Genomic DNA, 20,655 nt, shown 5'->3' with positions numbered 1-20,655 from the left:
TTTGATTTTAAACTGGTTTTTAAATAAAATCTACCAAAAAGTTAATGACACTGAAGTTGACAGATATAAAAATTTCTTTAAATAGTTAAGCAATTAAATTATTATAAAAAAAATTAAATTAAAAAGTTTCACATGTAAAAATTTTTAGAAAAATTTTATTGTAGGGTAAGTGTGGGTATTACAGTGTCATTTTGTCAACACACCGGAAAGCGCATGAAATAAAATAATGCTCCTTAAAAAAATTAGTTTAAATTCTCACCGCTCGTAAAAAAAAGCGCTTTCTTCCCACTGTCTTATCAACCGACTAAAAACCAATGAGAACCGCTCCCTCAAAACAAATGCCTGGCTGTCATTGGCCAATTTCAATTTTCTGCAAAGGAGCATTTTAATTGGTCAGAGGTGAGATCATAACGACAGCTGTTGTCCGTTTATTTCTAGAGCGAGTGAGAAACCGTGTGCTGGAAAGAGAAGATAGCTCCGCAATACTGTTACTGTTGTGGTCCCTCGTTCCGGCGATTCGGTCGGTTGTCCTTTATCAGCTCAGATCCTAGCCTCAATTCTCAACAAAAAAACTCGTGTACACTCGTAAATATTCATCAAAATTTACTATATTTTATAAATTAATTAACTTAATTATTTATTTACAATCATGCGGTAATTTATTTAATATATTTATTTAAAATAAACTCATCGGCAACGTGGTTTATTTTGTCTCGCAATTCGTTTATCGATTTGTGTAGCGTCGTAGGTAACCGTTGGAAATAATTTCTTTTTGGGTCCTGGCTAGCGTGTGCAAGAGTTTACTTTTCCATTAACCGGCAACACTTATTTATTAGCACATTTTATTTACAATGGCGACGATAAGAATTTACGAGGACCAAGAAAATCGAATTGCCGAGACAAAACGCAATAAAGATAGTAGTCTAGGACTCAAGGATCACAATCAACAAGGTCAGCCGGGGTTACAACATCAAAAGCGTGCTGTTTTGGGCGTCCTTCATAACAACTGTCATAGGAACAAACCTGTAAGTGCCCGCCTTTTCTAGCCTATAAATATTTTCGTTATTTATTTTATTTATTTTATTCTAGGTAAGTACTTAAAGTTTATCTTAAACTGTGCTGTAATAAGTATGTTTTTATTTACTCCATTTTATTTTTTAGAATTTGCGCATTCATTTTTCTCGAGTACTTGTTTTACTGGAAGCAAAACACCTGATCATTTTTTTATTTTTTTTTTTTTAATTTTAGTTCTTGAAAATTATTTTTGAACTTTTTTTTTTTTTTTTTTATATTAATAACTAAGAAATCTTTTTATAATTATAAAAAATTTTTTTTTAATTTAAAAAATGATTTTATTTCATTGTGAACTCTTAGTACTTTGTAGAAAAAATTTTCGAGTTGAAAATGGCTGACTTTTTGAATATTTGGTGTACTAAGAAAAAAAAAAAATACAAAATTAAAATTAACAGGTTTAATAATTTTTAGAATTAAAAAAAATTTATACAATTTTTGGTAAATAGTTTTTTTTTTTTTTGACGACTTATTTGTTTAAAAATCAAGAATTAAATTATCCTGATAGTATATTTAAAAAAATTTTTTTTTTTTTTTTTTTTTTTTTTTTTTTTTTTAAGAAAAATTTATTGTTTTTTTTTTTTTTTTTAATTTGTTTAAATCAAATTTTCAAAATTGTTGGATACTTAGTTAATTTATTAAAAAAAAAAATTATTTATACAATTTTTAATAAATAATTTTTTAGTCAATTTATTTGTTTAAAAATCAAGAATTAAATTATCCTGATTGTATATTTAAAAAAAAATTTTTTTTTTTTTTTTTTTTTTAAATTTATTGTTTCATTTAAATTTTCAAAATTGTTGAATATAATACTCAGTTAATTTATTAAGAAAAAAAAACTAAAAAGGATTGAAATGAAAAGATTTGATAATTTTTGAAATTTTTTAAACAAACTGCAAAAAAAAAAACTTTGAAAGAAATTCTAAAATTTATGGTGCTAAAAAATATTTATTTAATAGTAATTTGTTCAAAATTAAATTATAATCAGACATCACATGATTCCAGGCGGCTAATTTTAGTATCATGAATAATTAATCGATACAAGATATTTTATCTCCTGCAAAGAATTAATCTTTTTTACTAACGCACCGTTATTTGTATGTTGCTGAAAGTTGGAGACGTTCTACGATTTTTGTGCAAAATAATTTACATGTAAATAATTTAAAAAGAAAAATTTACAAATTTTTTTTATAAGTTTAGAGTAAAATTATGTGATATCTACTTCAGTATTATTTTCGTTCGATATTATAAATGAGAACTTTAATAAGTAAGAAAATTTCTTCTCACAAAACGAGTCACTTATTATTAAATACTGACTATTACAACAGTGTAAATATACAAATTTTAATCCGGCTTATAAAAGTTTATAATTTTAATCGGTTGAAATTGAGTTTATTCAAAATTTAAATAATTACAGACCGATTAATAATAATAAAACACAAAAAAAAAACAAGTAAATGTTAGAATTTAAAATTCTTAATCTGATTCATTGCATGAAAATATACATTTTTATTCATAATTTATAAAAAAAAATATTTGTATTAGTTTTCAAGAAAATTTGATACTTAGATGAAATATTAAAAAAAAAATGAACTAATCTTGATTTTTATTTTTACAAATCTTGTATTAACTTTTCATAATTGAAGTATAAGAGTATTTTAAATCTTGCTAATTATTTCGTTACCTTCAAAATATACAAAACATTTAATTTCAAGGTAATTTGACGATAAAATTAAACTTTTATTCAATTGTTTTTTTTTTTTTTTTTTTTTTGGAAAATTTCATTCAAATTGTGTATTTTTGCTAATTTCATTATTACTAATGCGCTATCATCAAAATATTAAAATATTTCTAGTCAGTTGAATGAAACATTTTTTATTCAAATGAATCAATTTTTTTTTATATTTTTTAGAGATAAAAAAAATCCAAAAATAATTTTTTTTTTATATAACTAATTTTAAATTCATAAGTCAACTTTAAATAATTTTTTTTTTTTTTTTCATTAAGAGAAATTTTTTCTACCTAAGTTTAAAAAAAAATAAATTGATTTTTAACAAAAATTTTAATTTTTAAAAATAAAAATAAAAGCTTGAAAATTTTTTTATTAATTAAAAAAATTTACATGTTTTTAATTTAAAAAAAAAAGACAAACGAATTAATTTTTTAATTTACGAAAATTAAAAAAAATGACAAATTTACAAAATCAAAAACTTCAAAATTTTTAATTTTACAAATTGTTTTATTTACCAAAAAAATATTTTTCAATCAATTAAATTAATAAAATTAATTAATTTTTATTTAAAAAAAAAAAAAAAAAAAAAAAAAACTAATAAAAATTTGAAATTTCAGGAAATCACAAAAGATGACAAATACACAAAAGCAAAAGCTTACATCCCGCCACAACTGGAATACAAAGTATTCGAAGATAAGCGCGATGCGCCGTTCAAGGTCTACGAGGAAAAAGTTGAAGAAAAGCAACATCAGCACCAACAAAAGACCGTGGTGTTCCGAGATCACGATACTCAAGTGCAAGTAAACCGCGTGACAGAGATAACTTCATCGAGCACATCAACGGTCTCGATAAAAGACAATGAACGTCGTCCAGTATTGGAAGTAAATCCAGTCAGTATTGTCTCAACGTATCGTCCAGTTCTCCAGGAGATACCAGACCCCACCATCGAGCTGTGCAAACGCACTGATGAGTATCATCCAGGCAGCCCGATGTCCCTGGACAAATCAATAGTTTCGATGATGTCTATCGAGTTGCCTAAGAAAGACTCGAGGAATAACAAACGCGATGTTGTCAAGACACTCAAGAATAATTTCTATGATGTTGATGAATATCGAGCGGATATTTACAATTACTTGCGCATTGCTGAGGTAATTTAATTTTTTTCTTTAATTTTTACTATTAAGGGATCATTCTGGTTTCGACGCTCGAAAAAAAACTAATCAGAACTAACATAGATATTAATGTAAAATTTATTCAGCTCACCAAATACACTCTTGAATAATACAAAGAATATTTGAATTTATTTTTATATTTTTTATATGAATAAAAAACGGGTGGACGGAGCTCCTTAAAAATGTTGGTATGTCGCTAATGTACATTATACCTTGATAACGGCTTATCTGAAATACAAAACTCAAAATTCTTTACCTTCAATATATAAGTAGTTGTTGTATTAGGTACGGAGATTATTTAGTGATAAATAACAAAATGGTCATTTACAAAAAAAAAAAAAAAATCTGAAAAATTAAGTTTTTTTTCAAAATTTTTAGTTCTAAAAAAATAATAAAAATTAAAATTTTGAATTGATTGTTTTTTGAAAGTAACAAACCAGAATGTTCTCTTAATGTCAACTAGCCATCAGTTGATTGATTATTACAATTTTTAATTATTTATAATTTTAGACTCACCATCGACCGAAACCTGGCTACATGAAGAAACAACCCGACATCACATACGCGATGCGTTCAATTCTCGTCGACTGGTTGGTCGAGGTAGCTGAAGAGTATCGCTTACAGTCAGAAACCCTTTACTTGGCTGTGTCCTACATTGACCGTTTCTTGTCCTACATGTCGGTTGTCCGTGCTAAACTCCAATTAGTCGGCACAGCAGCCATGTTTATTGCTGCCAAGTACGAAGAAATTTACCCACCAGATGTTGGTGAATTTGTTTACATTACTGATGACACGTATACAAAAAAACAAGTCCTCAGGATGGAGCACTTGATACTCAGGGTTCTGTCTTTTGATTTAACTGTACCAACGCCTTTAGCTTTCATTAGGGATTTATGTATCAGCAATAATTTGTCTGACAAAATTTTGTATCTAGCCATGGTGAGTTTATTAATTTATTAATTTTTGATAGATCAATCAAAAATCAAAACTTGGTTTTTATAGTTATTTACTGGGTATATTATGATTTGAGCACTCCAGTAGTAATTAAGCAAAAAATAATTTAGAAATTTTAAAATAAACAGAAATATTTTTACTTGAAAATTTTGTTTATTTTAAAGACACTAATATGATTTCATAGCAAAAATTTAAAAAAAATTTTTAAATGATATTTAAAAATTTGTTTGATACAATGAAAAAATAATAATTATTATTATTTGTTGAAAAAAAATTTTAAGTACAATTTTTAATTTAGATATGATTATTTAGTAAAAAGAATATTAATTTCAAAATTTAAATAATTTTATTCACTTTAAGAGCAATTAGCGCTCAAAAACAAAATTTTATTTTACAATATTTTGAGGTGTCATTAAATTTTCAAAATTAATCATTAATTTTATTTCCTAAAAAAAATTGGATTTTTTCTTTAGTCAGAAAAAATTATTAAACATTTTTAATTTCGTTCGAACCAAAACAATAGATTATTTCATTTTGAAAATTAATGAAGTAGCTCAAAATTTTCAAATGTAGTTTTATTTTTAGTAGATTTTATTAAAAGCTTTTGTCATAACGCAACATTCTAAAAATTTTACTATTTTTTTACTCTAAAAAATCTAAAATAATGCACTAATAAATAAAAAAAAATTGTGAGCGATCTTTCAAAATTTAAATTTAAAACTGAAACTTTCAAAAACTTATTTTTTTTGTCTATAAAATTATACCGTGACAAGAAAAAAATTTTTTTAAAAAATTCGATTTTTGCCGATTTTTGAAATTTAAAAAAATTTGGAGCGACCTCTTAAAAAATTTTTTTCAATTCAATAACTTATTAAATTCCTGTAAACTCAATCTGAAAGCTTATAGAATAATCTCTTATTAATCTGTCAATATATTTAAAAAAAAAATAACAAATTAAATATTTTCCGATAGATTTAGTGAAATTTAACTTTTGCATTAGTTTTTACAATTTATTATATAAATTTATTTATGTATTTTCTTAATTTCGTTAGTATTTATATTATCAGTGCGATTTTATTTGAATGGAAAATATCTGCGGCTGAAAATCTACTTCTACTTATAATTATAATTAATTGTAATAATTTTTTTTTTTCAGTACTTATGTGAATTATCAATGCTGGAGGCAGACCCGTATTTACAATTTTTACCAAGCCACCTTGCATCTTCGGCAGTAGCAGTTGCGCGTCACACACTCCAAGAAGAAGCATGGCCGCATGAATTAGAATTATCAACAGGCTACAGTTTAAACGATCTGAAAAAATGTATCAAGTACTTAACCGACACATTTAGTAACGCTCCAAATATCCATCAGCAAGCGATACAAGAAAAATACAAAAGCAGTAAATACGCGCACGTTGCATTACTCTTACCACGTTCCACAGAGGTATTAGCGTACGATGATGATGATGATTCTGAAAGCGCTTGATTATTAATTATTGGTAGCTGAGTAATTTTTATAATTAATTTTTAATTAATTAAGTGGTCAAATGGTTGTACTAACGAACCTCGATGTCTTTGGAGGGAATTTTGCCTGTTTTTTTAATTTATCCAAGACTGGTCAGCTACTGTAATCATCGATACTTTAATTACTTTTTTTTTTTTTATGAAAAAAAAGATAATTGAAATTGTCTTAGTATTTTTTTTTTTTAGGAATTAATACTCGGTAAAAAATGATGAAAGTAATTTGTGAGTTGTGAAAAAAATGGATTTTTTTATTTCGGATTTAAATTAACAAGAAAACTTTCAAGTTCTGTATTGATTTTTATTTAAATAATTTTTTAATTTAAATTATACAGAATATAATTTTTTTTTATCTAATACGCAAAGTTTGGATTATGAAAAAAAAAAAAAAAAAAAAAAAAAATAGATTTTTGGTTCAGTTACGAAATAAAATTGTATGCGGTACAAATATTTTTATTATTTGTTAAAATTTAAGTTTTCAGTTTTTAATGGTGAGAATTTTTTGATAAAAAGTTATTTTAATAATTTAATCATTTTTACTTGCAAAAAAATTTTAGCTTTACGAAAAAAAGTCTTGACATAAAATTTTTAATTTGTTTTATTAAACAAATTTAAATTGTAAAATCTAACAGTCGTTGATATATTTTTTGTTAAGTCTAAAATTTTTTTAATTAAAATTTCCTTTGTTATTTTTGAAAAAAAATTGTATGAAAAATTTGAGTTTGATAAATTTACTTTAATATTTTAGATGAAATTAGTTTATACAAATTATTTTGTAACTGTAATTAAAAATAAAATTTTTATAAAACACTTGTGTATTAATATAAAAAAAAAAAATTACAATATTGTACCAAGTGCTTTGGATGAAAAATTCCAAAAGTTAACAAATATTTGAATATAATTTCCAGTAAAAATAGTTATAGTATTATTTATAAAAAAAAAAAAAAAAAATATATATATATGAAATTACAATTGATTAATTAAATTACGCGCGATACATTCTGCTTAGGCATAATTTTTTTCAATTGAATATTGAATAATAAGTAAATTGTAAGACTAGAGCATTCGAACAATTTATATTGACGAGACAGTATTTATTAAAATATATATTTGTTTTTATTTATTTAATTACGCGAACATTTTTTTTTTATTAATTTTTTAAATATTTGCATGTTTTAGAAAACTAGAATTTTTTCACTCTTAAAAACTCGTCAATTTAAAATAACTTTTTGCATATGAATAAAAAAATAAATGCTCTATCTTTGTTATGTAATTAAAATTAGTTGTTATGAGGCATTGAGTGTAATTAAAATAAAAAAAAAAGACAAAAAAATAAAAAATTGAAAAGAATAAAATTTTTTTTTTATGAAAAAAAATTTTTTTTACTTTGTATAGAAAAAATTAAAAAAAAATTTGACATTTAAAAATAAATGAATTTTTATAATTGATATAAATATTGATTACTGTAGTAATCTGATAATAATTTTTTATATTAGTTATAATATTATAATGATCAAAATAAATATTAATATAGTAGCATAATAATAAATTGAATAGATATTTTTCCATTTTGTAATTGTAACTTTTTTCAGATAATAATTTCCATCCAATAAATAATTTTTTAAATAATAAATTCACGTTATTTTTTTTTAATTTTTAATATTTTTTAATTTTTATAATAAATTATATTTTTTCTAAATTTTTTACAAGTTGTTTTAGTAGATGACAAAAATTGATAAGGTACAGTATTGTATTTAATTTTTTAATTTCATTTTTTATGAATGATAGCAAATTTTTAATTATAAAAAAAAAAAAAAACAATTTAAAACGTTCATTAATTTTTAGGTTTAAAATTTTCCGAAAATTTACGAAATAAGCCGAGAGGTTCCAAATTTTCGAACATTCATTATTTACAGTAGAAATTATAATTGTGCGCTGTTGTTTACTTCATATTAATGTATCAGTGTAATAATAATAATAATAATAATAATAATAATAATTAGCAAAGAACTAAGAAATTTTATCAAGAATCAAAATGGCGGGATTAAAATTCCAAAAATTCTACACGAAGCTAACCTTACATTAATTCAACAATTAATTATTGTTTGTAATAATCTTAATAAATTTATTTACATCACAAATATAATTTATGACATTAAAGTTAACTGTCACTTGTCAATTTTTTAATTTTCTTTAACAAAAAAATTTGTTCTAAAAAATTATTTTCAAAAAATTGCATTTTTAATTTATTAAAATTTCTACAAGTCCATTTTTTTAAGAATTTTTTTTTGCTATAATTTATTTGTTAAAAAAAATTAAAAGTATTGTGAAGTTACTGCTAAATTTAATATCTTATATAATTTTCTAAAAATAGATCGTAGAAGAAGAAAAATAGAAAAATTTATTTATTCTATTGATTGCATCTATTTAACTAAAGGTAACAATTTTTTAACTTTATTTTGTACTAATTAATTTTCTGATTAATTAATACAAATTCTTGTTTCACATCACTTCGTTTTATAAAATATAATTTTTTTATTATTATAAAAATTGAATTAGCCGAAATCTGAAAATATTTGTAATTTTTTTTTTACTGACAAAATTATTATAGCAAAAATTTGATTTGTAAAAGATTTGAAAAATTGGACGTACAATTTTTTTTCTAGAATATTTTAACTTGTAATCTAACCGATAAAGTAAATTAAAAATCGTTATGAAAATTAATTTAACATATATTTTATAATTTTAAGAGTTTTTTTAACAAATTAATTGTGCCCAAAAAAATAAGAAAAAAAATTGACATTTAGAAAATAAAAAAAAAAAATGCAATTTTTTAGAAATCATTTTTTGCAGCAAATTTATTTATTAAAAAAAAATTAACAAATAGTCAAATGACTGCTAACTTTAATGTCATAAAATTGTTTTTTTTTTTACTTTTTAAAAAACATTTTTTTTTTTCAAAATTATTGAAAATAACTTATAAAAGTAATAAAAATTTTTTTCTAAGATACCAAAATTAATAGACAGCTGTTAGATCTTCGGACTTTAACAACAACTAAAATAAAAATTAATTTAGCAGATACTTAATAATCTTAAGAATTTATTTAACGAATAAATTGTGGCAAAAAAAAAAATTGATGTAGAAATTAAAAAAATAATTTTTTCAAAAAAAATGTTTTTGTTAAAAAAAAAAATCTAAAAATTGTTAAGACTGCTAATTTTAAAGTTATACAACTAAGTTATTATAAAAAAATTCTACATCTAAAAATTTAAAAGAATTTCAAGTGCAAATTAAAAAAAAAATATATATATATTTTTTATCAGATGTCTCCTGATTTAGATATCATTTATTTCTTCAACAAAAATTGACAAACATTGAATTATATTAAATAAATTCTAACGCTAAGAAGAATTCAATTCTTTTAAATTTATAATTGTGCGTCGAAGCGCAAATGTTAATGAAAAAAACTATCAAGTTTATTTGAACGCATAATTTTACATAAAATTTAATTAAATTTGAACTTTCAGCAATTATACAATTATGAGTAGTGATAAATCAGTTAGTAAGAACACTCCAGGCAGCCCATGGTTCAGTACGCCAGACGCTGTGCCAGCTAAAAATCTAAAAGAAATAGAACTATCATTATCTTCAATTTCGGATTCGTCTTCACACAAACGAAAAAGACTTAGGTTTCTTGCTTCAAATTATACTTATCGTGATCGCGGTGAGGAGGAAAACAAAGAAGTTAATAGTTCTATAATTTCTTCTGTTCAACAAGGCCTAGAACTATTTCCAGGTATCTAACTAATATATCATCATCATTAACAACATATTTATTATATTTATTTATTTAATTGCTTTTTATATACATTGCAGTGTTGCCGAAGGGTGAAATCTCGATTACCCTTTCCTCGAAGTCTGATTACCCGTTTTTACCCAATACTGTTACCAACTCTATTTATATGACAATAAATATGAAAATTTATTTATAATCTTATACTCTTACAGTATTGACAATATAAAATGAATAAATTTATTAATTATTAAATAAAATTCTTTATTTTATATGAAAATTTTATAATGTTTGTAGCAACATTATTCTAAATTTAACATTTAAAATTTTTATAAAAGTCATAACGTAACATACATAAATATTATAATATCTAAACGTTTTTCTTATCCCAAATGTTAGTATTTAACATTTCTTCATTTGGTTCAAAGTTAATAATATCACTGTCTTTGGATAAAAAGTTTTTAGTAATTTAAATAGACTTTAATGTATCAGTTGATAAGTTATTTCTATGATCAGTTTTTACATTTTTAATATCACTGAAAATTCCACTCTCAACGGTTACATTTGAAAATGGTAAAACTAGTAGAAAGTATATAACTATTTTTAGATTCTTAAACAATAGTTCACCATTAGCTTTTTTTATATTAAAGATTTCTCTCCAATAATCTTCTAAGTCTAAATTTATATCAATATTGAAATCAGTCAAATCCAACAACATAAATCAAATAAACGCTCTAAAGATAGTTTCAAACATTTTAATTATTACTATGTGCCAAAATTGAGAAATCTACTTTTTCATTTCGGGTGTGGCTGAATGGAATTTTTTTTCTTATTTCAAAATTTTTGATACAATCCTTTTCAGGTGATCATGAGGAGGAGCAGAGTTCTTCACAAGAAGTTCCTCCTCTCTATACGAGTTTATCAAGAGAAACATCCTCTGAGATTGAACTTATGAGTACGAATTTCCATTTTTTAACACAATACAATCAAAATTATGAAAAAATATATTTATATTGCTTATTTCTTCAGGACAAAGTCATCCGAAGAATTATAGCCGTGCCAAGCCTAATACATCAACGAGGAAATTTTTTACTAGCAAAGGTAACAATTTATTTTCTTTACCAGATTATTGTAGTTACAATATTTATCATCATGATACATGAATAAGTAATTATTTATAGAAGTGAGTCCTGAGCCTTTTACTTCTCAAATTAGGAAACGTCCTCAAAACATTAATAAAAAAAAATTTGCTGAAGGATCACTTTATTCTTTACATATGCCGCTTGGATGGATGGCGGTCCACGGTAAACTTTTTTTCCTCTATGATATAATTAAAATAAAAAAGTTATAAATATTAAAATAATACTGATATAATATATTTTTGCAGGGATTGATGAAGAAATTTGGGAGAAACTCCAACAAGAGTACCCTTAGATTAAAAAAAGTTTTGACGTTGGAAAACGCGTCATGAAATATCAGCATATTGGAAACTAAACGCTGCTTGTAAGTCTGATATTTAAAAAATTGTTTATTGAATGATTAGATACATTTCTTCAATCATGCCAAAAGATTTATTTTCATAAAAATATATTATTTACATAATGAATTAAATTATGCACAATTTGCAATATCTATAAACTATTATATTTTTTTACATGTATTTTGACCCGCTGAATCCGAATTTTAAGTTCGTTTTACCTGGGCACCCTCTAGTTTTGAGTAAAATGCAAAAAACCCCAAAAAAAGGCAAAAAATTTTGCAGTCGGTAGTGAAAAAATTTTTTTGGACCCAGATCAAGTATGTTTTTTATGTATTTCAATTTACTGAATCTGAATCTGAACGTTAATTAGCCCGCTGAGTCGTCAAAATTTGAAAAAATACCAAAAAACTCCAAAAAAATTGCAATAAATAATAAAAAATCGAAATCATCGAGATAAAAACATTTTTTTGGATTCAGATTGAGTATTATGATTTTTATGTATTTTGTTGGATTGAATTTGAATTTAAAAATCACTTACAACAATCTTACCTATCTGTCAAAACATCTGCGACGCATTTACTTAAATCTTATAATTTATGATGACCTAAACCTTTAGTTACAAAAATGAAAACTCAACAGTGATCATAAAACCTAAAAAAAAATAAGCTACAGCCTAATTTTACAACTCTACAAAAATATATACACATGTTTAAAATTCCTTTAGTTGAAGAAGAACTTATAAAGAATAAATCATCTTTATGCTCTCGTTCGCAGTATTCAGCGTCTTGGTATTTGGTGGACAATTCATAAGATGAAAGTTGAAGTCATAGCAGAGCCTGATTTCACTCAGCCAGAGTTCGCTTGTTCTCTGCAAGAAACATACATTTCAATGCACCAAGTGAAATTTTGATAAATCAGCATAATCATGATCATAGAAATACTTACTGTATTCTCAATAGACTCGAGGGTAACCCTATGCCCTAAAATCCTTGAGATCTCATCATGCATGTCTTTATTGGTCATCTCTTTCCTAGGCCTGAAGATAAAGATGGTTTTTTTGAAATTTCTCAAAATCTACCGGTTCAAATCAGTCCTTACAATAAAAATACATGAGATTGTGAAGTTAGTCAATAGTCGAATAGAAACTCGCTAAAAATGTGACCTGATTCCTTATTGGTCGAAATTAAGGCGCGCGCGAAGCGCGCTATTTAAATTTCTAGTCTGTATTTATTTTGATTTTCCATTTTGTGTAATATGTTTGAAGAGTGTTTATATGATGTTGTGTTTGATAAAATAAAACAAATCAATCCTCCCTACGCGCGGTAGTTAATTTAAATAAATGTTGAAAAAGGGGAACTTCTGACCTGGCAGGTCAGGCTCAATCTGGAGACTAGTGGGTAAAAAATCCGGTTACTTGGTTCGATTCATACTCTCGGCATTTCTTCTATTGGATTGTTCGGAAAAGAGTGGGGATTGTCAGTTAGTGTTAGTGTAAGTAAGCGATTCATTGTCGAACTATGAATTGCCGGGCTACTAATCAAACCAAGTATTTATCTACACTTTTATTTCTTAAAATTTATCTCTCTAATGAAATCTAGATTTTTTTTTAAATTAGCTAAGCTTGTTAATTTTTTAATGAAAAAATATTTATTGAAGTAATATTAACAATATCGTAATTTATAATTCATAATACATATAATCAAAATAACTAATCAATATTTACACAACATCCAATTTTTTTTCTAACAATATCACCCCACAAAACGACATTCTGACAACTCGGACAAATTCCATTAATCGGCAAAATCTTTTTATCATTCTTCCGAAACAATTTCGCTAAACAAAAAATGTGTGTGATACATTGACAACATTTGTACACACACTCAACTCTATTTTTCTCGTCAACAATTTTATCCTTACAAATAAAACATCTATTATTAAAATCACTCCTACATTCTACATTTTCTTCTTGGAGTTTATTTTTCTGAAGCTGCTTGGAGACCCAGCCAATCTTCTTGGCTTCCACAGTTCCATAGTGAACTTCCATGTGTCTCGGAAACTGGAGTTTCATCATCCAGTCAGCGGAAAACTTCAAATCCAGCCACTGAATTTTAAGCGGAAGTCGGCACCACGGAGAAACTTGCAACATCTGGGCCATTGAAGATATTAAATAATTCACCTGGGCCTGGTTTGATTTTTTTTTTTGCAAATGCCGCGTGTGTCGACTTAGTTCTAGATGCTGCCATGCCCACTCAAACTATAAAATAATTTTTTTTTGTTATACTCGCTCCAAAAGTTCAACTTTTGAGCGCTGAATGGCATCCGTAAAGGGACTCTTTTCTTGAGACTCTATTATACCGTCTTTTTCCCTCCTCGGCTACGCTTCGGACGTTAAAATTTCGCCCGTTTCGATCCTTCCCACCACAAACCTTAAGCTCATATCGAAATATCGTCGCTATCAAAAAACCGCCACTTTACGGCCTTGTGACATAAATATCTATTTCCTAAATCTAGAAAACTTTTTATCAACCAGAAAATTACTTTGAGAAAAATATTTATTTCTTCAGCTAAGAAATAAAATTTTTAATCAATTAATTTCTTATTTCAACATTGCTCATTTTTTTCAAAGAATTTTTTTCTCTCATTAGTGTAGTAGAAAAAATATTAATGATGTAACGAGCTTACACACACCAAAAAAAAAATTACTTGATTCAAGAGAAATATTTTTTTTTTTTAATTTCACTACTTCAAGATCTTTAATTTCCGTAATTCAGAAAGTGTCTTGGGTCTTCAAAATAATTTTTTTTTGTAAAAAATATCTTCTTGAATCAAGATAGTTTTTCTACAAGAATATTTATTTTAAACATCTAAGTGCTCTGAAATGAAACAAATGATTAATAAAGTAAGACATTAAAAAATTCGAACTCGCAAAAAAAAAATTCACGGAGTAGTCTTCTTATTTAATTGTTAAAATACTCTTCGAGAAAAAATCAATCTATAATTTCTCAAGCTACAGCATTAGTTTGGCTTTTGCTTATAATTTTTTTTTCTTCTTTTGTAATGAACCCACCAAAAAATTTGGCGTTTTTGAAAGACACTGGGGTACAGAAAACCGCCACTTCACGGCCTTGACATAAATATCTATTTTAATTATTATAAAAAAATAATTAAATTTGTTAAAAATTTTTGGTAACAATTTTAATTAATAATTCTCCTATAATAAAATTAAGATGAAAAATATGTGTTGCAAACTATTCGTAACGTGATTAGTCAAATATATCATAAGCATGAAAATATATGCAAAGTCTATAGTCAGGCGCGGGCAATTCAAATTCTAGTTATTATTGATTTTAAAAAACTTACCCTTAGACCTAACCTAGAATTTGGAAATCCGTGAACGATAAGAATCATGTTCCTAAAAAAAAAAAAAAAAAAAAAAAAAAATTAATTAAACTCCCGATAAAAATTAAAATAAATACAATTCAACCGTACCAAGGACCTTTATTGTGAGTTCTTTTCGCTCCTCCGAAATCCATGCCCGCATTATGTCTTTTCAATCTTCTGACAGGATCCACAGTGTATCCTATATAAGTTCGTCCTTTAAATTTTGGATTTTGGCATAGCAATAAATAAACCCCATTAAAATTTTCTATGACTTGACTTTCCATTCTTTATTTAAAAAATGATCACTTGGATGTTCACACAGTTTGTTATTGTTGTGTCTTATCACTATTTATCCCATATGGTTTTTCCACAGCGCCACATGTTGTTAAAAAGATGCAGCGTTTGACGCGGCAAATCTTTAAATTTAAATCTATACAGTAATTATACATACAATGAGAGACAATAATTTATCCCTGCTTGTGTTGCTTTGGCATCGATAAAAGTTTAGATTTATAAAAATTTGTCCGAATAAATATGGAAGTTTGTAAAAATGCTGATGAATCTAAATCAATAAAAGCCTTGTGACAGCATGGATCAAGATACTTTAGAAAGATTTTAGATCAAGACTTGTACAAGAAATCATGTAACTTAGCTTAGCAATACTTAATTTAATTTATACAAATATTTCTAGTTCATCTTGTAACATATCTTGTAATAAGTTATTCTTTTCTTACTTATGTAATTATTATGTAAATAAATATTTTACTATTTCTTGCAATAATTCAGCTTTTTAGTTCTTACATAGCGTAGCCAGTTGAATTAATTTTTCACAACAGCTGATGAGATCGGTTAAAAAAAAATGATTTTGTGAATAATCGACTTAAACCAAATGTATTTTTATTCATCTTAATCTATTGAAAAACTTCCGAAATTTTTTTAGTGCTGGAAAATTCTGGAAATAAATTTTTCTAAGCATTACTACAAACTTAATGCGTAGTTGTAAAAAATCCTACTATAAAATTAAGATGAAAATGTGTTGCAAACTATTCGTAACGTGATTAGTCAAATATATCATAAGCATGAAAATATATGCAAAGTCTATAGTCAGGCGCTTGCGCGCGCAAATTAAATTCTAGTAACATTTTTAAACTTGTTGACGAGAGTACAAATGAGAACAAATGTACAAATGAATACAAGGGACAAGAGTACAAATGAATGTTATAATTCTATGCTTGTATAGCTCCAATAACTCCCCCGGAACTACCCCTTCAGCCACCCCAAAGACTTAGAAATACCATCCCAAAGACTTAGCATCTTATGTAAAGAAAAAGATCTTTTAGTAGCACGTCTTTTCATACAGAAACTCACAAAAAAGCTCTAGTTTACTACCTGTATAGCCAGTTAATTTTGATTTATTAATAACAAATTGAATGATTGTTGTACGTGTAAAACTACTATGCAAATATTTTCTTGAAGATTTCAATTACAAGAAACAATTTTTTTTAATTCAGAAAGCTCAAGTACGAATTACTTATAATTGAAATAAAAAAATCCGCAATAACACCTACACCCGCAGTAATACCCACACTTACCCTAATCAAAAACAGTTTTTTAATCTTCAGTTTGTGAATGTATCCAAAGCCGGCTCTGACAGGCATAACTGCTGCTCGGCGGGCATGCGCTCTCACAATTAACTTCACATTAGCGTATGCAGTGCTGCCTTAGTGGTTTCTAGATGAAAATAATCTATCCTCAAGGCCGCCGATGTTGAGCTAAATCTGCTAAATAAACGCAAGCAATATGGCTGCTGGCTTTTATTGTGTATTGATATCGCAAACACCTCGTTGAATTAATTCACCATCTATTAGCTACAAACAAATTGATTATATTAAAATAACACCGAATTTCCAATCCGAAGTTAATGCAGATGTAACCAGTTCAAGTTATTAAGTTTTTTGAGAAGTAAGATATATTTAGATTTGTTGGGGAAAAAAAAAAAAAAAAAAAAGGTAGGTTAATTTGAACAAATATATTAAATATTATGTTTATATGGATTTTTGTAGTAAATCTTGATGATGTTTTTTATTTTAGTAAATAAAATGCAACTGATGACTAAAACAGGAACGAATAAGTATGAATTTTGTTGCGCTTATTTTAGTTTACACCACGAGCGGGAAACTCGTGGGGGAAGGGAAAGGGAGTGGGAAACGTCGGTATTTTTCGGTTCCAAAGATATTCCTAATACTGAATTTAACGTGCTTGCACGAGTAGCTAGTGGTAACGAGAGCGTTAATATACAAGTACAAAAAAGTGATCATCGAGAAGCAGTTGCAGTCATAAAAGTACAATTGGCGAAGCAAAGGCCGATGATTAGCCGCGTAGTAGATTGGAAGAAAACTGTTGATTTTAATCATTTTACCCTTTTTTTTGCTTATGAAGATAAGACTAAAAGATATTACGAATACCATGTAACAATATTCTGGCATGGATTCGTTGATGATTTGTACTGCTCGCTTGGATCCAGGCGTGTACAAAATTTTTACAAAAGCACTGAATTTAGTGATATGGTGATTATCGTTAGTGATAGTAAATTTCCTGCTCATAAAAATATTTTAGCTAGACAAAGTTCTATGTTTCATGAAATGTTGACCAGTAACTTAAAAGAGTCTGGAGAAAACAGTATTTCTTTCCCGGGTGTCGATGTCAATGTTATCAAAGAAATGATTTTGTTTTTCTACCAAAATAAATTAAATGATGCTGAAAAAAATGGAGAAATGGCATTGAAATTGTACCATTTTGCAACTATGTACCAAATTGACAAGTTAAAAACTGCTTGTGAATATCTTTTGGTGAAAAACTTGAAAATTGATAATGTATTTGACCAGTATTCTGTTGCTAATGATTATAATTTAATAATGTTACAGCAGCATGCAACAACGCTCATTAAAAACAATATTTTTGAAATGGGCGTAATACCTCAAGAAGGCAAGAATGAATTTATATTAAATCATACGTTCGAATTTGGAACCTATTCGTACGAAAAACAATCACCTGCTTTCAATACAGCAGATACGGTAAACATTCCTGATACAGAATTCACCATTATTGCCAGAAAATACATTCACAGAAGAGACATTAATCACAACTTGAATGTAAAAATAAAAAAAAGTAATCCAAGATCAGCAGTTGCGATCATTAAAGTACAAAACAGGAATCAGAAGCCGATCGCATACCAGTTTGCTGATTGGGAAACAACAGTTGATCTTAAGAACTTTGTACTCTTTTTTGATTTTACAAATACTTGTAGAAGCAGATACGACGTGCCAATAAATATTTCGGTAATCTGGCAAGGGTACATAGAAGAAGTTTATTACCTAGATGTAAGCAATCACATGAAAAACGATTGCGATAATACTGAATTTAGTAATTTAAAGATAAGTGTCGAAGACAGCGAATTTCCTGTTCACAAGCATGTTCTAGCATAACACAGTCCTGTGTTCTATAAAATGCTAACCAGTGATATGAAAGAATCGAAAGAAAACAGAATTTCTTTCCCAGATGCCGATGTTGGTACTATCAAACAAATGCTTCTGTTTTTCTATCAACGCAAATTAGAAGCAGCTACAAATGATAAAGAAGAGATGTTGAAATTATTCCATTTTGCAACCATGTACCAAATTGACAAGTTAAAAACTGCTTGTGAATGGCTTTTGATGAAAAATTTAAAAATTGAGAACGTATTTGACTTTTATTTTGTCGCTAAGGATCATAATTTAATTGTTTTACAGCAACATGCACTTATTTTCATCGAAAATAATGCCTTTGAAATTCTCGATGCAACCTGTGGGATCTTGGAGTAGCCATTTCCAATCAAACATTTAAAAAATAATTTAAACTCTTCTATTATTATTATACTACTATTATATTATTCTATTATTCAAAAAAAAATTTTTAAACGACTTTCCATAATTAAAAAAAAATAATTTTTAATTTTAATAACTTGATGATAATTTTTTATACTTTTTTAATGTACGAGATAAATAAACTTTATATTGTACTTTATCTTTGGTTTTGTTGCAACAAATATACTGAGAAAAAAAAATCTAAATTTCATGATCCTAAATTATATACATATTACTTAATTGTAATTGTTTTTAAAAAAATGCATTCTTAATTTTTTTTGTTTTAAAATATCAAATTTTTTTTCTATTTTTTTATACAGTAGGGTAAGTGTGAGTATTACTGAGATTTTTTCGGTAGGTCTTACTTCAAGAGCGTTTTTATTAAATTTTTCAAAAATAACAATAATTTTTTTTTTTTAAACCAAAATAATAAACATTTAAAAAAAAGTTCATATGCATTTATTACTGCGGGATTTGAATCATTTCAAATTTGAGATTAATCTTTCGTTAAATCAAAAATTTAACCACAAGGAAAAAAGAAAAAGACAAAAATTAGATTATAAATAGTGATAAGTCCCTTCATTTAAAAACCGAGAAAAATTTCAGTTCAAAATAACATTTTTATAGATTCAAACTTTAAATGTTATTTTTCAGTGTTTTCAATGTGATTTTTATATTTTACAATGTAATTCTTATAAAATTTTTAAAAATTACAATCTGAAACTTTAATTTTTCTAGTTTTTTATATGAAGCGCCATGTTACATTATATAATATAATTTTTCTCTTTTTTTTTTCTTGCAGTACATAGTTATTAAAAAAGTATTTTAGAATAATTTGAAAAATTGAATTTTTGTAAGAATTCAGATTTGAAAATATTTAAAAGGATTTAATGCTCGAAAATCAAGAGGATTTAAATAGTTCAATTAAAAAACACTTCATCATATAAATACCCAATTGGCCGAACATTTTCTTCAAATTTCTTCAGAAATGTTTTCAGAAAATATAGTTCCTAAGTTCAGAAAAATACCTTAATTATAAGTTTACAAGCATGTATGGGCAGTGTTGCCAATGCCCGGGTAATTATCCATTTCCCGAGTAATTTGATGTCGAATTGGTAAGTAGACGAGTAATTAGATTTGGGTGGGTAAAATCGGGTAATCTGCTTAATCAAGATGGAATATTTTAAAAATATTGTACTGCAAGAGTTAGACAATGAATGGAAGCGATACGAGTTGTTGGATTTGACTGATTTCAATATTGATATAAATTTAGACTTAGAAGATTATTGGAGAGAAATCTTTAATATAAAAAAAGCTAATGGTGAACTATTGTTTAAGAATCTAAAAATAGTTATATACTTTCTACTAGTTTTACCATTTTCAAATGTAACCGTTGAGAGTGGAATTTTCAGTGATATTAAAAATGTAAAAACTGATCATAGAAATAACTTATCAACTGATACATTAAAGTCTATTTAAATTACTAAAAACTTTTTATCCAAAGACAGTGATATTATTAACTTTGAACCAAATGAAGAAATATTAAATACTAACATTTGGGATAAGAAAGACGTTTAGATATTATAATATTTATGTATGTTACGTTATGACTTTTATAAAAATTTTAAATGTTAAATTTAGAATA

The 20,655-nt window shown here is 26.0% G+C and overlaps 3 protein-coding genes and 1 pseudogene across 9 annotated transcripts; 3 read left to right on the top strand and 1 right to left on the bottom strand.

The window, feature by feature from the left end:
• The first annotated feature begins 473 nt into the window (after positions 1-473).
• Positions 474-7,644, top strand: Cyca (cyclin A). 2 transcript variants are annotated; one of them, XM_074239753.1, is made up of 5 exons: positions 474-585; positions 741-1,025; positions 3,421-3,951; positions 4,486-4,914; positions 6,086-7,644. In XM_074239753.1, the coding sequence occupies exons 2-5, from the start codon at positions 852-854 to the stop codon at positions 6,413-6,415; spliced, it is 1,464 nt and encodes a 487-aa protein (XP_074095854.1). In that variant the 5' UTR covers positions 474-585; positions 741-851; the 3' UTR covers positions 6,416-7,644. The 2 variants fall into 2 exon arrangements, with proteins under 2 accessions (XP_074095854.1, XP_074095853.1); XM_074239752.1 differs by having other exon boundaries at positions 492-1,025.
• Positions 7,645-8,405: 761 nt separating this feature from the next.
• On the top strand, positions 8,406-11,882 carry LOC141525283 (uncharacterized). Of its 4 annotated transcripts, none has more exons than XM_074239704.1 (7): positions 8,406-8,553; positions 8,825-8,887; positions 9,979-10,247; positions 11,107-11,199; positions 11,274-11,345; positions 11,426-11,548; positions 11,632-11,882. In XM_074239704.1, exons 3-7 carry the CDS (start codon positions 9,992-9,994, stop codon positions 11,676-11,678), a joined length of 591 nt encoding a protein of 196 aa, XP_074095805.1. In that variant the 5' UTR covers positions 8,406-8,553; positions 8,825-8,887; positions 9,979-9,991; the 3' UTR covers positions 11,679-11,882. The 4 variants fall into 4 exon arrangements, with proteins under 4 accessions (XP_074095805.1, XP_074095806.1, XP_074095807.1 ...); XM_074239705.1 differs by having other exon boundaries at positions 8,406-8,557; XM_074239706.1 differs by lacking the exon at positions 8,825-8,887.
• A 901-nt stretch (positions 11,883-12,783) lies between these two features.
• Positions 12,784-16,736, bottom strand: Slx1 (structure-specific endonuclease subunit SLX1). 3 transcript variants are annotated; one of them, XM_074239700.1, is made up of 4 exons: positions 16,701-16,736; positions 15,217-15,538; positions 15,088-15,139; positions 12,784-13,981 (listed from the first exon to the last, which is right to left on the bottom strand). In XM_074239700.1, exons 2-4 carry the CDS (start codon positions 15,390-15,392, stop codon positions 13,433-13,435), a joined length of 777 nt encoding a protein of 258 aa, XP_074095801.1. In that variant the 5' UTR covers positions 15,393-15,538; positions 16,701-16,736; the 3' UTR covers positions 12,784-13,432. The 3 variants fall into 3 exon arrangements, with proteins under 3 accessions (XP_074095801.1, XP_074095802.1, XP_074095800.1); XM_074239701.1 differs by lacking the exon at positions 16,701-16,736 and having other exon boundaries at positions 12,784-13,873; positions 15,217-15,865; XM_074239699.1 differs by lacking the exon at positions 16,701-16,736 and having other exon boundaries at positions 15,217-15,854.
• A 144-nt stretch (positions 16,737-16,880) lies between these two features.
• Positions 16,881-19,170, top strand: LOC141525280 (uncharacterized; annotated as a pseudogene).
• The last annotated feature ends 1,485 nt before the right edge of the window (positions 19,171-20,655 follow it).

Source organism: Cotesia typhae, unplaced genomic scaffold, assembly GCF_013202065.1.
Source record: "Cotesia typhae breed Kobodo isofemale line unplaced genomic scaffold, CoteBio_Ctyphae contig_26, whole genome shotgun sequence".
Classification (NCBI taxonomy): Eukaryota; Metazoa; Arthropoda; class Insecta; order Hymenoptera; family Braconidae; genus Cotesia; species Cotesia typhae.
The sequence above is the reverse complement of the archived record's forward strand: the minus strand, read 5'-3'. Positions and strand labels throughout refer to the sequence as shown.